Here is an 18886-nt window from a genome sequence, read left to right on the forward strand (position 1 = left end):
AACTATCACTAGAGGTTATTCAAGCAGCAACAATCTGGGTATCACACGATTATAAACAATTATAATTACAAATATGTAATAAAGTATATTCAGTCTAAACATAATTAATGCACATAGTATGTATGTTTTCTCAAAACAAAGCCATCTCGAGCTATCTGCTGTGTTCACAGAGAGGAAACAAACCCTTGATTCTAGTGCAGTAACTCCAATTTGGATGCTACAGATGGAAGGACTTTGAAATATCATAGGGATTCTTCGTCACTGATCAGATTCTATTTCCGTAAAGTTCTTTGTACATTGAAACACTTTGTTAATTTGTGCAAAATATCAAAGGCTGACGTCGACGTCATTCAACTCATAATTTGATGAAATAGTCAATTTTTCTCGCACTCCACTTTACATAGCGTCGAAATGAAAAGTGGATTATATGCATTATATATATATACGAATTAATATATTTGTATGCATGTAGGCATGTTTGTACAGATACATTACAAAAGGTTAGGATACCTTTAGCATTAGGCTTGCAGAGAGATTGGGCAGACTATTGTCGTAATTCAAGAGCAGCGAAAAATATGTAAAATGCAAAAGCAAGCAATAGATCAATATGTATGCCACTATTAGAGAAGTGAAGCTCCACTCTTTGCACCTACTAGCTTCTCAGGAAGACTTTTTTATCGCTTTGCCCATCACTTAGGATGCATGCACCCTTTAAAGAAACTATGCGAGTAGAATCGATAATCAAATATAAAAAGGTTACTTTTGAAATTAAATAGACGGTCTAAACAAACAGAATAAAAACGAGAACAACCATGCCTTTGGGACGATTTTTAATTTAGTTCAAGTTGTATCGCAGCTTGTTTTCTAATGAGGGTATTCTTAGTCGACGATTTTTCTTTGTTTGTTATGAAGAGTATTTATTGAATACTACGTTGCTCTCGTGCAGAAACATATTAATACTACGTTTGAATTTAATGAGAAATGTATGTGAAAGATAAGAAATAATTATTTATGCGTCCTCATTTTGAAAGAATATGTTTTTCGATAAAAGGATAACTGTTAAAGTCAAATGGTTCCAAAAAATACCTTTAAAAAGTAGATACAGTGACTGTTCCAAAACAATTGAGAATATTACAGACATTTTTATCTTTGAAATTTTCAATATAGAAGTTAATTATGCTAAATAATTCATGTTATGAATCCAACTTTTTTTTCTGCTCACAGTCATTAGTCCTAGTATTTTTGCGAATTTGGTTCTCGCTCTAACTTAATATCTATGTACATATATTTAATTTTACTAGAAAGTTAATAAAGAATTGTATATGTAGGATTCATACTTTTTCAGGGCAAGAAACACGAACTAGCATGTGAATCAAATAACTATTTCTTATGTGTTTTGTAAATTAAATTTTATTATATTTTACGCTATAGTTCACAACCAATATTTAAAATACTCAATACATGTAGTGTATTTTCATAATTTTTCGTTTCATTATGAAGATAATCCTGTAACTTCGAAGCTGGCCAAACCGCCCTCAGTGGAACAGCAGTACGTCGGCCAATTTACAACGACAGAAACCGAGTTTAAAATATTCATGGTGGGAAGAACACAGATAGTCTATTGTGTAGCTATGTGCTTAAACTAGAAACTAGCCAAACCTTATGAAATATTATACTTACATTCTCAAGTACGAGGGTACTCAACTGACAAGTAAGAGCATGCTAATCATCGTGTTTTTGTTTTAAATCCCTAAACACTCCTAGTTAGAACAATATTTTACACTAGCTATATTAATTCTGCGTTAATAACTTTACGTGATATATGTGGTAAGCATTTTTTTTTAAACTAAAATAAATAAGTTTTGTATTTTTATTAGCTGAAATGTCGTACAGCTTTTATAATACATTTAATTTTGAAATTAAGTGTAAACAGTGGTGCATGACAACATTTTTATGGTGGTAATGCTGAAAGCTATACAATAAAACTGTAAACCCTATATATTATGGAAACGATTTATTCGGTTGCTATTGAGTCTTTCAAGCCAGGAAATTCTCCTGTATCCCCAGTTTACACGTCCTTGACTGTAAATATTTTAAAAAACGCAACTCAGTACATGAAGAAAACGGACACGACGCCGGACTGCGCCTAATTTGTAACGGATTAGTGTTAGAGAATACAGTTGGCAAAGAATGGTTAACGCGTGAAGAACATTTATTTTATCTTAAAGCCATCATAAAGCTAGACGTTGGTTAAACTTAAATTGTGGAACGGCCGAAAAGTTAAGTATAAACAGGTTTTAGTCATGTAATTATAATAAGTACATATTCGCCGCGCAGTAAAATAGATAAAAAAAACAAGGATCGAAAGTAACATAGATACTTCTATGATATAAGTAAATAGTGATACAAAAAAAAAAATCTAGTACCACAAATAAATAGCAAATGATAAACAGACGTTTTTAATGCTTAAATATTAAAACTGCCAGAAGAATGCTTCATACGCCGTAAAAATGAAAGGCATCTGTTTATCACTTGTCCTTTTCTTCTGTGAGGTTTTCGTTTTTGATTTATAAGCAATTTATAGTCTAACTTCTTCAGATGTTTTACATTATAAGTTATGGTAACTAGTCTTGGAAACGACACCTTGCCCCTGTCCCTCGTGAGGCCTTATTACCATACACCAATGTCATATGTTTCTACCTTAAGTTTAAGTTGCAATACAGAACATTGCCCCATACTAGTTCATACCCACTTCCTTTTGCTCAGTTCTTCCAAATTATGCCCAATTTTTACATCGTCCAATGTATTTCTGATCTCCCCAGGCATCGTTTAATTAAATGCAGTTACTAAATGTAATATTTATTTTAAACTCGAATTGTTGTTAGTTACGTGGGGATCATTTTCCCTCATCATATTAACCTTTTACATAAAGTAACACCACAATATCTAAACATAACCTACCTGAATCTTCGTTTTAAGTTTTAACAAGAAAAGCATAACATTTGAAATAGGGTTAATTTTAAAACACTTTAGTGTTCATCACATGTATTTTAATTGCAAGAAACCTAAGGTGGTCATTTAATCACATCCTCTACCTTTCAGTTAATATTTTCTTTGGTTTGCATGTAAAATGAAATTTTATATTCAGCTGCAAACAGCTTTGAAATGTTAGCTTCTGGTTCACATTCATAGCTTGTACTATAATTGCCATCTTAACTTTTGCATAACATCATTGTTCTATACTATAGTACCTCGTTTTCATTTCTAGATCACATCTGTAATGGATTTACTACTGCATATTTTATTTAATATTGATGTTTAGATTTCTAAATATGTAACGTATATTGTTAAATTATATTAAAAAACAATAAGAAGATTCTCGAGGGTGAGAATGAACAACGTGGTATGTGTGTAAATAAAATATTGTTGCCAATTGAACTTTCAAGAACCTCGCCTAAATCTATAAATCGACGCGCCAGGAGGCAGTTTTATATTGTTAGTTTGCTACAGTTAGTATACGATAAACCTCGGAAGCCATAACAGTGATAAACTCTTATTAATCTGAAAGCTATAGATATTTTACCAGAAACGTTGATAGATTTGGAGCATTATAAACCGTTCCGCTTCAAAGAATTAACTTCAGACGTTAGTATTTTACTATAGTAAGTCAGCATGTAAACAGCAAGAGACCAGCAAAGGATAGAGTTATCTGTTATATGAACTGTATTGAGATCAAGCCCGACATAGCCAGATGGTTAGGCACTCGACTCGTAATCTGAAAGTCATGGGTTCGAATCCCCGTCGCACTAAATATACTCGCCCTTTCAGGTGTGAGGGCATTATAATGTGCGGTTAATCCCATTATACGTTGATAAAAAGAGTAGCCCAAATGCTGGCGGTGGGTGATGATGACTACCTGCCTTCTCTCTAGTCTCATACTGCTAAATTATGGACGGTTAGGACAAATAACCCTTATGTAGCTTTGCACAAATTTCAAAAACAAACAAAACAATAATGTTGAGTCTTCTATAGGATGTGGAACTGAATATTTTGCAGACGGTTCAATATTATTTGTGAAACTTGTTTATAAAATCGTTATATTTGTTTGGTTAAAAATATCATAAATTTGATACATATCGACATTCAATTAACCTCCACATTAAAGTTTCAGACTTTTTGAAATTGTTATACGTAACACAATAACTTGAAGCCACAAATTATGATTGTAACACATCCTAAGCCTATATTATAGTTCGACGTACATATTTCTTGATCACACTATTATCCTGAACTACATTTTTTTCTCAACTTCTCTATCATATTATTTTCGTTATTACGCATTATAGTTTCTTTCTTATTTTACTTGTGAGTCACATCCTAAATCTGTATTTCAGCTTTTCATGCCAGCCTTTGAGTCACATTTTAAGTATCTGGTTTAGTTTCCCATGTTAACTTCTGGACCACACCTAATCTTCTATCCCAGTTTGTCTTTTAAACTTTAGGTAACGTCTTTAGAGTACACTCTAGTTCTTCATTCTAAGTCTTACACTTCCCACATTAACTGCTAGATGACATTCTAAGCCTTATTTTAGGTTTTAATTTTAGATTCCAGAGATTTTCTCAGTATTTCATTTAAAATATTATAAAATTGAGAAATTTTTCTTTGCTATTAAATATCGCAGAAAAATTTATTTCATTATTTAAAACATGTTTGATGATATTACAAATGTATATATTCTTGTGACAGTAATAATTTTATTTCGTTATTTTTCCACTAAAATTTAACATATATTAAATAATCGATTAATATGTCACCCCCACCCTCCTAAAAGTGATTATCACAGACAAGAATACAAAACAGAAACTAGGCAGAAATGTCACCATGGAACACTTTAATTGATTTCCTCTAGACTAACACTGTTGTGTTGCCTGCACAAAGTAAAAACGAAAATAAAACTTAAGTATTGGGCAATAAATAAAACTCAGGAGACATAATAAAACAATGTTTCCTACAGGAAAACAAATATATAAAAAAGACGCCGTCCGTTTGTCACACTGCTAGTTTGGAAAGCACTGAGATTCTTTTTTGTCTTCCGACCAATAGCATGCTAGCTTTCGGGCAAACCGAATTCTTTCAGCACAGAATTGCTAAAGGAATGCACTATGTGTAGACGGTCACTTTATTCCGAACAGGATAAGATCAATAATGATGTCTTTTATTATCATCAGTCACAGAGACATACGCGGTAAAGGCCATTTGCCCTTCAGTCCCGAGTCAGTTCGTGTGATTAGACAAGGCGAGCCTTGCTTGTTCAGTAACTTGCAGGTATTTTCTGTCATTTCCTCTTCAAGTATTTGCGTTTCTCTCATCAACAACTTGCAGTCAGCCAGAGGAGGTAATAATACTTAGATGAAATGTGAATATAAGCAGTGCTTACTCCCACATCCCGAAGGAGTTTCAAGTTCCCTACAAATAATAGTCACTCTCAACTAGTGGCATGAAAGACCAAAAAATAAAATAAAGAGAAGAAACTTCTCAAAATGAAATATTCTGCTGCTAAAAATATTGTTGACAACTACCCTAGTGTATACGATACATTAAAGTTACATGCTTAGAAAAATCGATACGAATGTCAAGTAACATATTAAAATGAAGCTATTATATATATAAAAAACGTTTATTTTTTTCTATATAGAACCGCTATGTGGATATATAAAAAAGTAAAGATTAAGTTGACATGAGATTATTTTATTTACCTTCTTCATTATTAATAGTGTTTCACCATTATATTTAAATAATAATCTCACAATATTCAACATGGGATCCAACATAGCCAGGTGATTAAGGTACTCGACTCGTAATTCGAGGGTCGCGAGTTCGAATTCCCATCACACCAAAAATGCTCGCCCTTTCAACCGTGGGGGCGCTATAATATGACGGTAAATCCTACTATTCGTTGGTAAAAGAGCAGCCCAGGAGTTAGCGGTGGGGGTGATAGCAAGCTGCCTTTCCTTTAGTCTTACACTGCTAAATTAGGGAATTCTAGCTCAGATTGCCCTCGTGTAGCTTTGTGCGAAATTCAAAAACAAACAAACATCCAACGTGATCTCTTTCGGTTCAAAATGAATGGGAAGTGGAAAGGAAACTTAAAAAGAGTAAAGAAAAGAATTTAAATAACAGTATGTTTAAATATTTTTTCGCATAAGAATCATCATAATTTGAACTATTTTATAAAGTTACATTGAAAAAAAAAGAAAAGAAATAGTGCTTTTTGGTGTAAGCAAAAGATTGAATTAAAATAGGTATTGCAAAGAATAGTCCGGCCGATAAATAGAGTTTTCTTTCTGGAATTTGTTTAAAGTTTGTTTTTTTGACGATATTAATCTAGATAAGGTATATTATATGAAACGTAATAATGACACTGTAATCGCACGGTGTTTTTAATAAAATAAGATGGCGTCCAATATGGCCGCAAAATACTAAGATTTATGACATATTACATTTGAATTTGATAAAAATATAGTTTAAGACTCCTTTGATACATTAAATGGTAAAAATCGTTAATTACAGGTCAATTTACATTCATATCAGAAAATATACGATTTTTTCAAGATTTATTTTGAAGTATACGTTACCAGTAATTAAACGTCTGACGTTTTACATAGTTAGATCATCAGACATTTAATCAAGTTTATACGTATATGAAACAAAATTCAAATTATATACATATTATCAAAACACATGAGCACTTAATACTTTTTCCTCAGTTTGAGTATTATAGATTGACATATATGTTATAAAGCATAAATATGTTAATTTATAGTTTATATTGCAATCAAAATCAGTTGTAAGGAATGATTAAATGAATGTGTGTGTGTGTGTGCCATACATAATGTTCAAACATGTTAAATCTAAAACACTACCAGTATCTCAACTTTACAAATATCTTCTAGATAAAGCAAATAAAAGGTCAAGTACTGGGTAAATTACGTCACCAAAAGTCTAAAACTGTTTTGTCAATTCAAACTTATTTTCTTATCTGAATGTCGTATTACTATTGACTAAGATTTTGTTTATATATTAAGAAACGACTGGTATGGATGGAGAAAGAAACTAATTAGAGGAGCGAACAACGTTGTTTGCTCTTCTATTAGTGCTTTCTCCATCCATGCCAGCCGTTTTTAAATATATAATTTTCTCTACAAGTGGGTTTCCTCGTTATCACGGATTAAGATTTTGCTTGTTCATTCAAACAGTTTTCACTAAAATCATATAAACAGGATATGAAGCAGGGATGTATGGTCTCGTTACATTTACATTTCTTGGAGGCATATGACACTTTACTGCTGCATAGCATTTCATTAGCTTGAGTATAATTTGCAGTAAGTTGAACCATGTTTGAGCCTGTAATTGAATAAAAGACTTTCTGGCGTTATTTCGTAGTCATTCAAAGTCAAAGGATCCAAATCTGGCGGATCTGGTTTTATACCACATTTCCAGGCATATACCTGAAGATAAACACTTTTGCCCACGTTTGTTGCCCATGACTTTTGTAAAACTTCAGACATCCTTTTAACTCTTAAACTGCCACAATACGCAGGTACAAATTTAACTGACTCCTTAATTACGTTATTCATATTACTTAGATGCTTTAGTTCATGTCCAACCTTCTACATCTTCAGCACGGTTCCTTTCACGATACCAAAATAACATGTCACTGTATCACATAAAAGCGTATGACAAGCTAGAAGATAGAGTACTATAGTTATTCTGTTACTTTCAACAGTGACTTTGATATGTATAATAGCCCTTTCTTTCACTATTGAATGATTGCGACCCTGATAGTGATACAAAAAAATAAAACGAGAACATGTGTATCTTCTGAAATAACAGATACAAATTTCTGATTTTCTTGAATAGCTGTCACCACTTGTTTTGTTACAATTTTATCTGCTTCTTTCGTAAGTAGTCTTCATGATCTCCCTTCTTACGACAACACGTCTATTTACTTTAATATGTGTGCTGTGTTTCACCAGTTACCACCAACTTGTGAGTCTATGTGTGTAATTCATGAAATGCTTTGTTGCTAGTGAGATCATTACAAATGATTTCGATAAGTTGGTATTTATATTCATCCCGAATAAGTATTGCGAAATATGGATAAAAATAAACGCCAACTTACTAAAATCATTTGCAGTGAGCTTACTTTCATTGAAACTGAAACCTGATGGATTTTACTTGATTGTAAACACGTTTGAGACTTTTGGGACTGAATTGCCTGTATCATTTAAATATAAGGTACATATCACCTTAAAGAAGCTTCTTTTCAACGTAATTCCTAAAGTTATTAGCATACCATTAAACGGTACCGTTCACAGTCTAGTGTAAAATGTAGAGAATTGTCGAACCATCTATATTTGTATGTGATAAGTTTTGACGTGTGTCTAACGGATACCTCCTTTTCACTTTGATATCATTAAAGTCATTTAAGGAGATAGAAATACATTATCGTGTATGCGATTTAAAAATGATGATTTGTTTCGGTGATTTAAAATGTTTATATAGAAATTTATTTTTCGGTGGCCATATTGGACACCGTCGTGTTGTTTTCTCTTCTTAAAGATGCTTAATGATACAGGGTGTTATCATGAAGAATGTTCAGATGGGTATCCTAGAGTTACAAGATGATTGAGAGAAAACTATAAACAATCTTACATGGTCATCTTAAACTTTGGCTGGAGCAGAAGGAGTATCCTTTGGTTTGATAACATTATAACTTAAGGCAAAGAATACACGGAAAGTATAGTACAGTGTTCTAAAACTGAACGACAACATATGCACACAAGGGTTAAATGGCCACACCATATAACCCGTATGCAGGTATAATCGCCTCTAATTTTGAATTACTGACTAGAGTGAAGACAGGTCATCAATAGAACCTGTCGATTAGGTTTTGTTAGCCTTTGAATCGAATAATCAAGACTGACAGTTAATCGTATAAGGTATCCTCATCAAAGACTGCAGTGCGTATTTACGAAAAGTGTGAATATTCGTATCCACAGCATCTATATCAATCAGTAGGCCAGTGCTAGCCTACACTGTAGTATTCTCTAATCTATAAGAAAATAATTTCAAGTTAGTGATCACGATAACATAGTGTTCATTGATTTAAACATAATGGTTTCAGTTAGAGTCGATTTTAATGAAAGATTACTGTTTGAAACAATTAAGTGTCTAGTACTATAAAAATAGTTTTTGATTTATATATGAACTAAGAATGTAAGGCAACATACTGTGTCGAAACTTTGCTTGTTATTCTTTAACGATATACGACTGATTTTGAACTTGAACCAATACGTTAAATTAATACAATAAAAATTGAATGAAAAAAGAAATACATTAAAAATGGTTTGGAGAATAGGTTAAAGAAAGTTTTATATTTTAGTTGATAGTGTCACGCTAAAGGCGTATATCTTAAGACATGTATCATTGCCTCACATTACGACCCTATGCATATCTTAATACTCGATAAGTACAGTCCTGAAACAAACATGTTTAAAGAGTATCGATATCTATGGTTGTTTCATATTAAGTTCTCTTTCTTATTTTAATACTCATTAAGTATAATTTCAAAGTAATAATTACTAATTTAAAATGACACGTTTGACTGCCTCTTACTAGGCTCTTGCACTCATCTTTATTCAATAAATGTCTTTAAACAACAATTACGAAATTAATTGACTCCAAAACAGCAAAACGAGCTCTCTGTGCTCTGGCTCCACCATAAGTATCAAAAGCAAGGTTCTAGCGTCGTAAGATCACAGACATACCGCTGTGTCACTGAAGGCCCTTTGCTTTAGAAACAATAAATAAATACGTAAGTAAGTAGTCATTTACTTAAATACCAGTACTATTCTAGAAATTAAAAACAAACTATAATATTCTACAGTTAATACGTTGAAACACTACAGTGACACACCTGTATATCTGCCGACTTATACCAGTAAAAATCGGTTTTCGATAACCGTGGTGGGTGAAGCACAGATAGCCGTTAATGTAGTTTTATGCGTAATGAAAAACAATGGTAAATGTGTGGAAATCAGAGTCTCAAAATGTTGATAGGGAAGTTTTAACACTAAATACCACCCATTTAACTGTATATTATGAAAGTAATAATAAAACCATTTAACATTCTAATCATTATTAATTTTATGAACGTTCTATAGATTGGTGTAGAAACTAATTTGGAGTTTCGACTACTGACCAGCCAATTAAGTAAAGTTCTCTACAAAGGTAAGTTGCCTTTTATTCAGTTTTTATGTTAATTAGCATTAAAAGTCCACTTTTATTAATTAGCATCAAGAGTCCACTTTTATTTTTCATTTTTATTTAATTAATTTTTTTTTACATACGTTATTTGTTTTATTTGTGTTTGAATTTCGCGCAAAGCTACACGAGAGCTATCTGCGCTAGCCGTCTCTAATTTAGCAGTGTAAGACTAGAGGGAACGCAGCTAGTCATCACCACCCACCGCCAACTCTTGGACTACTCTTTTACAAACGAATAGTGGGATTGACCGTCACATTATATCGCCCCTATCGCTGAAATGGCGAGCATGTTTGGTGCGACGGGGATTCAAACCCGCGACCCTCAGATTACGAGGTCGAACGCCTTAGCCCACCTGGTCATGCCGGACCTTTTACATACGTTTATGATTGTTTCCACAATACGCTTTAGGAACTATTTTTTTCTGAATTTCATTACGATCAACACGACCTACATACTACAAAAAGACAGTTTTAAAACTTGATATATAACATTAATGAAGTTAATTCATTTCTGTTTTATCATCTTTTTAGGCTTCGCCCAGTTATTTAGAGCAACTCTACATTTCTATATGGGACGGGTTCTTCAGAAACAAGAGTCAAGATATCTCTTAGCCTTATGTTGTCAAAAGCTACATTTTTCTATTGGAAGAACTGTAACTAATGGCAAAGGATGAGACCTGTGTTCCTAATGTTTCAAATTATACTAAGCAATGGAGTCGCTTTAGTCGATTCATTTAGCATTTTTACAATATCTTTTATTGAATTTCCACGGTATTCTCAACAATATTTGTAATTCATTATAATGGAAACAGATACATGGAATGTCCAGCATTCCTGACATATTTTGAGGTTTCTACAGTCTTACACAGATGCGTTCTTTAAATAGTTAAATTCGATTTATATACCTTTAAAATAGATTTACATTTTGATTTACTGATTAAACTTTCCATGACGACGAAGAATGACTCATCTAACTTTTAAATTGAATTATTCAAGGTGGTAAAAGTATTGGTAAATAGCTTTTGATGTTACGCAAACATTTCTAAAATACATTAAATTATAGAAGTTACAACTCTTAAGTTCCACGCCAAACCAGCATTTCATGTTAACGTCTTCTCAAGATATTTGTTAGATAATGCAACTTCATTGTCATAGCTTTCTGTAGTGATAGAAAGACAGTCAATATCGTTCACTGCTTAGGACTTGTTAACTTTAAGCTTTCATATTAGAATCAAAGTTTCATACTTTAAACATTTAAAGAGTTTGGAATATTAAAAAACTTTACACATAGGGTTGAATACGTTATATTAACACAGTTTTGAATGTGCAAATCATAAGAAAACGTGCCAAACACAACCGATATCAAGTTGATGGAATGGCACGTAAAATAACTACATTTTGATATTGGCGTTTCACGAGTAATGTGATACCATCGAAAATAGATTGCTTTTCGAATGCTTCATACATTTATATCATAAAGATGTATTTGGATCATGCATTTAGAACTTAAAATACTGAAAACAAAGGTAAGAATCGGCGAATATAAAGATCAGTGCAAAAGCCGTCCATGTGTCATTAGCAATAGTAAGGAGACAGCGAGACAGCAAACGTGCGCACAATTTGTTTCTAGGACACATCCATGAAAGGAAGAGAAACTGTGGAAAACTGTATGAATGGTATTTAGCCATTGGTAAAATTGATTACGTGATGACAAATGCGGTACACGGAGCTTGTAAAACATTTTCAATAAGATTCGTGATCATCAATGAATACTGAACCAGGGTAAGTTAAGAGTCAGGAAAGTGCATACAAAGGTCAAAATTAACCCTGCTATCAGACCAATGTTTTAATCCTTTATGCCACACAGAAATACCGAATTTGTATGGCAATCAGGAAGGATGATATGGATTAACCAAGATAAGGCTTCTAGTAGTACCTTCCGTTCAACTTTCTTACGTCTTACGCAGATGGAGAATGAAGCATGTATTCGTGTTGTTCCATACAAATAAATCAGGTAATCGAATTCAGATGAGTTCATATCGATATTTAGAACTTGGGAGATGATGATATCTTTTATGTGTCTTACCATCAGGAAGTAAATGAATACAGATCAATTCAATGAAGCGCCACAACCATCCAGAAAAAGACCTTAGTGGTAGGTAAAGAGATGATCCTCGTAACAGGTGATAATCCAGTAACACAAAATTCGTTGACGAAAGACATTCACGTGTCCTAAACAATAGTGCCTAACATAATCTAGAATGGCCTCCATCTGAAAAGGGAAAAAAATGTCTGTGGACAATATATTCATTCAAACTAGTCCACCTTTGAGACAGCGGTAAGTCTATGGATTTACAACGCTAACATCAGGGTTCGATTCCCATTGATGGACACAGTAGATAGCCCGATGGGGCTTTACTATAAGAAAATATGCACGCACGCACATACACACACACACACTCATTCAACCCGTCGCAAACTTTACGTGGTTGGAGACAAACCGTTATTTGTGTTATTCCATATAAAAACAAACGGGTCAAGCCACCCTATGGATTTCTATGCCGTTGACTGTTAAGCCTAGTGTTTTGATGTCGTTTTATCGTACACGACGGATTATAGAATGTAAGGAGGAAAAACCAATGTGCTTTGGATATAGCAGCCTTACAACGTAGTATTTTGCAGTGACATCTACGCTTCGACGTTGTTGCCAAGATACATGTGCGTTAGGTAGAGCATGACTGGATGTAGCAACATGGACAGCAACGAAGTGGTGAGACCCCAATAATGTTTAGATAAAATTTGCTCAACCATCTGTAAAAATAAACAAAACGCCCCAATTTCGTTCCGTATTTTGAATTTTGAATTTATTGTAATTATAAGGATAATAAACCTGTATTATTAATGTTACATAATCGCCATGAAAATTTACAGAATTATCTAGCAAGCTAATACTATTCACAATGAAAGAGTTATTCTTCTAGTAACTGAGCATATAGCAACTGATAATACTGCACAACAATTTTTTTAAATGTTTTGCTTTCTGAAAAGTTTTTTGCTGATTGTGACAGGTACCTAGTGGGTATGCACAAATATAGTTTTGGTTTTGTTTCATCACGTAGGAACTCTGAGAAATAGACAGTTAACTGTTTACCTGTAATAACGTATTTAATTGCGTTTATGTTTCTAATATGCTATTAAGTTCAACATAATTAAAAGTGTTTTGCTCCTGATTTTCTTTTGTATTCAATGTCCGGTGCATCAGGTTGCGGTGTCCAACAGTACTCAGCAAACATTGACGGATTACAGTTGCCCTGATATTGTTTTTCCATTGTAGCAACGTCCTGATGAAACCTTTCACCGTGTTCGTCACTGACAGCACCGAGATTTGCGGGGAAGAAGTCCAAGTGTGAGTGGAGGAACTGAATCTTGAGTGACATGTTGCACTTCATTGTTTAGTATGCTTTGAGAAGTTTGTCTACCAGCTGAATGTAATGTGGGGCTCTGTACTTGCCAAGAAAATTGTGAACAATGTCTTTGAAGGCTTTCCAGGCAATCGTTTCCGGCCCAACTAACAGATCTTCGAACCGCTTGTCACTCATAACATATCTGATCTGAGGGCCAACGAAAATTCCCTCTTTGATTTTGGCCTCAGTTATTCTTGGGAACATCTGTCTTAAATAACGATAACCTTCGCCTTCTTTCTTCATCGCTTTCACGAAATTCTTCATAAGTCCCAATTTTATGTGAAGAGGAGGCAAAAAAAACTTTGCCGGGTCGACAAGCGGTTCATGCGCTACATTTTTCTGTGCTGGAACTAACGTTGTACGGAGTGGACAGCTCTGTCTAGAATAATGTGACTCTTTGGCGAGACTGTCCCATTCACAGAAGAAACAACAGTACTTTGTGTATTGAAGAAACAAGTAGAAAAATGAAATCCAGATTTAAAGAACATAAAAAGTCACTTTCACACGTTTATGAACACTGCAAATTAAATAAACACAACATAACCATAGAAAACACCCAAATACTAAATAAAGAAACAAACATAAACAATGGCAAAATTAAAGAAGCCTTACTTATACAACAACTTAAGCCCAAAATAAACCAATACAGAGAAACATCTTTATACCTATATTAATAATATAACATAATCAAACATTTAAGCAAGTCCTCTACATTCCTATACTCAGTTACGCAACCCCCTTCAAGCATGTGGTCAGCTATCGGTCAATTATCTCTTTCTTTCTTTGTGAACCTGATAATGACCGAAGAAGGTCGAAACGTTGTTTGCTTCTCCAAATAAAAGAATTTCTCAACCCAAACCAGCCATTTCTACATATATATTTCTCTACAAGTGGATTTTCTTGTTATCACTGATTAGTGTTTTGTATAGCAGAGCTGCAGACCCAGTAACACTTTCAGATCTCCACAGATATTCCAGTTGTACTTGCTGTACTGGATGTGCTTCAGCAACATTTCCATGTTCTCGTAGGTTTCTTTCATGTGTGCTGCATAGCCAACAGGTATTGAAGGGTGAACGTTGTCATTGTGTAACAGAACAGCAGCTTTGAGGCTTAACATTGATGAATCAATAAAGAGACGCCACTCTTGCGGGTCATGGTCACAACCCAAAGCAGAGAACAATCCTTTGATGTCAACACAGAATCAGAGACTGTCAACTTATGCAAAGAATTTGGTTATATCATCTTGGCGGCTTCGAAAACAGAAATTTTCGTACCTGGTGATAGTAAACAACATTTCTGCAGTCTCGAACCCAACAATTGGTTTTGCTTTTGACAGACCCAAATCTCTGACCAGATCGTTTAATTCTGACTGTGTTATGAGATGTGGATCTCTTGAAGAGCACGGTTCAAAATCCGGATCAATGTCGCTGCCAGTCCCCTGCATTGCAGTTTCTTCATCTGGTTCGTCTAAGGTCCATTCCTCTTGTGGTTTCGGAATTGGAAGACTGTCGTCATGTGGCACGGGTCTCATTGCTAAAGGCAGATTAGGGTATTCAATTGACTTCTTGTTTTTGGCAGAAAAACCAGACACATTAGTCAAACAGAAGTAACAGTCCGTTACATAGTCTTTCTGTTCTCGCCATATCATCGGGACAGCAAACGGCATTGTCTTTCGAGTGCCTCTGAGACAAGCTCTCAGACAGACAGCACATGTCGCACAACAAATGTGAGGCACCCATTCCTGGTCTTGATCACCAATTTTACAGCCGAAATACAGATGATATGCTTTCTTCACATGAGCAGTCAATGAGCGTCTCTGATGAACAAGTGTATACTCGCCACAAATATAGTAGAATGTATCGCGGCTGTTACGACATTAACGAGACATATTGACCGATACCAATCGTCCGATAAAACGTCTATAACATCTAACTTACTTGTTACAGTACTACTGAGGCAATGCTATATTCTGAAACAATATGTACGCACTATAAGATCTATATTAATCCAATGAGAAGCATGTGTGTATGCAAGCCTGATGTATAGCCTGATGAGACAGCGTCAAGCTGGCTCCGATCTGCCCAGGCATGCCCCAGGGCTGCATACTTCCACAGAACACCTTCAAACCTGGCCTGATTTTATGCCTGGAGATGCCCAGACTGCACAAAACATTGTTCATAGGTCTCTTACAGAAACGAAAATTTTTGGACACAAATATAAAAAAAAACAATACAAAACTAAAGATTTCGATGAAACTGTACGTGATGGGCAAATTTGGGTGTGATTTCCCTGATCAGCAGCTAAAAATCTATAAGGAACACCCAAAAGTGTTCAAGATGGAAAAACTTTATTGTGCAGTGTAACTGGTGAAGGCTTCAACGGCACTGGTTATGGCAGATGTACTACGGTTAACATGTTATTTCTTTCTTATTCAATTAAAATTATTAGTCTTTATAATTGAAAATTTATACATACAACCAATTTGTTTCAGTAGTCTAGTGTTATCCAATATACAGTGAATATTCTACAAATTAATTGGTGAAATTATTAAATATTATTTAGTTCAATATTTTCTAAGATGGCGAAGTTATCTATCCATGGCCTTCAGAATCAAATTATCAGCATTTGTTTGGTGATCTTATTTACACTTGATTTGTGTATATTCTTATTAAATAAACCCCTTAGGTGGGAAAGCGGTTTATAACACTAAAATCAGGGGTTCGATTCCTCTCGGTAAACACAGCAGGTAGCCCAATATGAATTTCCTATATACGTTGTTGATGTTTGAAGCTAAGCACAAAGATACACAATGGCCTACCTGTGCTCTGCACGCTATGGGCATCGCAACCCAGATTCTAGCATTGTAAGTCCACAGAAATACATCTGTGCCACTGGGAGGCTTCACTGTAGGAAACAACACACGCACTTATTAAATATTTGTATAAAAACTCAATACAAGCGTTTTGTGAAGCATGAGATGACGTATTCATAAATTCCTTATTCTTCAATGTACAACATTTATGAATAACCGAATAAAATACAGAATATTGTCTCATATAAAATGTAACTCATACTCCCAGGAAACAACACAATATATACAAATTTAACCATACAATGCAACGACAAGAGAAACATTCAACATCTCTCATTCTTTAAATATTAGGACTAAGCCTTCTAAAACGTTTCGATGATTAGTTAACTCCTTACACTAGTTTTAATCAAATAGTGAAAAGAAATGAAATATGGAAAACATCAACCTCAAGCCTAAACTTACATGTCGTGATACTATGCATTAGAAACTACGTAATATCAAACACTCTATAATTCGGTCTCCAATTTCTGTTGTTGCTACAGCATTAAAGTAAGTTAACCTTACACATCGTTGATGAGTTTTATTTTTTTCAAATAACTTACCACTTTAAATGAGTCACATCTGCAAATCTAGAATGACTAAACGATCCGACATGACCAGAGTCCTCCAGTGAAACAGCGGTATGTCTGCGGATTCACACCAAAATAAACTGGGTTTTGATACCCGTGATGGGCAGAGTGCAGGTAGCCCATTGTGTAGCTTTGTGCTTGATTCCAAACAAACCATGATCAGGCGTAAGGGCACTCGTCTCGTAATCTGAGGGTCGTGGGTTCGGATCCTCGTCACACTAAACATGCCCACCCTTTAAGCAGTGGGGGCGTTATAATGTGACGGTCAATTCTACTGTTAATTGGTAAAAGAGTAACCCAAGAGTTGGCTACGAGTGGTGATGACTAGCTTCCTTCCCTCTAGTCTCACACAGCTAAATTAAAGACGGATAGCGCAGATAGCCCTCGTGTAGCTTTGCGCGAAATTAAAAGAAAACCACAAAAACAAACAAAAGAATGACTAAAAGTCATTTTTTTCACAATCTTGATTATGTCACAAAACCTTAGTTAGATTCCTTCGTAAGAATTGTATTTAAGCGGTGAAAAAGAAATACAAATTGCCTTTTCTAAACTTTTTGAATATATATTAAAACTTTAGCTGGAGTATAGGATGATAAAATACTTAATAGCTTAACTTTATTTTTAAGCTGTGTATTATTATTAGAGTAGAAACGAATTCAAAATCTTGCATGAAGCTAAAATCAAATGTTTATAGTTTGTTAACAATGTATAATAAATAGCGTGGACCAATTATTTAAAAATCTACAACTCTCTCAACGTGGCAAATAATCTTACAAAGATCAGTAGACTTAAGACCCAATAAACTATTGGGTTGAGGAATAATTCGTGAGCGTTTTTGCAAGTTAAAAAATATATTCATAAATGAAACGCTTTCGCAAAATATTTCATGTCATTTGGTAGATAATTGTTTGCCTTAATAGATGATGTGTTTGATTTTCATATGTCTTTAATTTTTGCTTTCATTTTCAGCTCATTAAATGGAATGTCAAGTGGACAAAATCGAGCATTTTCGATACCATCTGCTTTTCGCATTTAATTTCTTGCAATTTCGTTTAAAACAGTGCATACTATATACCTAGGTATTACATGAAATAAAGTATCATAATAAATGTTTTGGGTGTAATGTGTTCATGCATTGAAGTATTGTATAGTCTTGCATGTAATGCTTGAATGAAATTATTTAAAACGCTCACGAATTATTCCTCAACCTAATATATGTATGATGTTGACCATCGTTGAATGACATCTGATTTTAAGTGCATGACTAATTGGACGTCTTTTGATATCTTTTCACTCATTAAATGCTTACTGTTTGATAGAGCAATTCACGTGATGTATTGTTGTTTTCCCAATAAAATGTTTGTGTTTGATGATGAAAGTAATCCATGCGTTTAAAAATGTTTCGAAATGAGGTATTTAAAAAACTGAAATAATAGAGCAAGCAACAAACGTTGTGGTACTATGCAACCTTGTGTTTCTTTTGGTATTAAACCTTACTTATACAGACAATTGGTACTGTAAACTTAATCAGTTACTTCTGTGTTGTAAGTGGTGTTTTATGGAATAACGTCTGCTTTAGTTTAATGGTTTAAATAAATGAAAACTTTAATAGATTTTTGAACTATTAAATCTATGTGAAACATCTCTTAAAA

At 34.1% G+C, this 18886-nt stretch overlaps 1 protein-coding gene across 1 annotated transcript in view; it reads left to right on the plus strand.

Moving 5' to 3' along the window:
• The first annotated feature begins 5206 nt into the window (after positions 1–5206).
• Positions 5207–18886, plus strand: part of LOC143251574 (putative carbonic anhydrase-like protein 2) — a 39490-nt gene continuing 25810 nt past the window's right edge. The window contains exons 1-3 of the mRNA XM_076502845.1: positions 5207–5396; positions 7648–7757; positions 10228–10294. Coding sequence (XP_076358960.1) covers positions 5207–5396; positions 7648–7757; positions 10228–10294 — 367 coding nt within the window. The remainder of the gene's footprint in view (positions 5397–7647; positions 7758–10227; positions 10295–18886) is intronic.

Source organism: Tachypleus tridentatus, chromosome 6, assembly GCF_004210375.1.
Source record: "Tachypleus tridentatus isolate NWPU-2018 chromosome 6, ASM421037v1, whole genome shotgun sequence".
In the NCBI taxonomy this organism is placed as follows: Eukaryota; Metazoa; Arthropoda; class Merostomata; order Xiphosura; family Limulidae; genus Tachypleus; species Tachypleus tridentatus.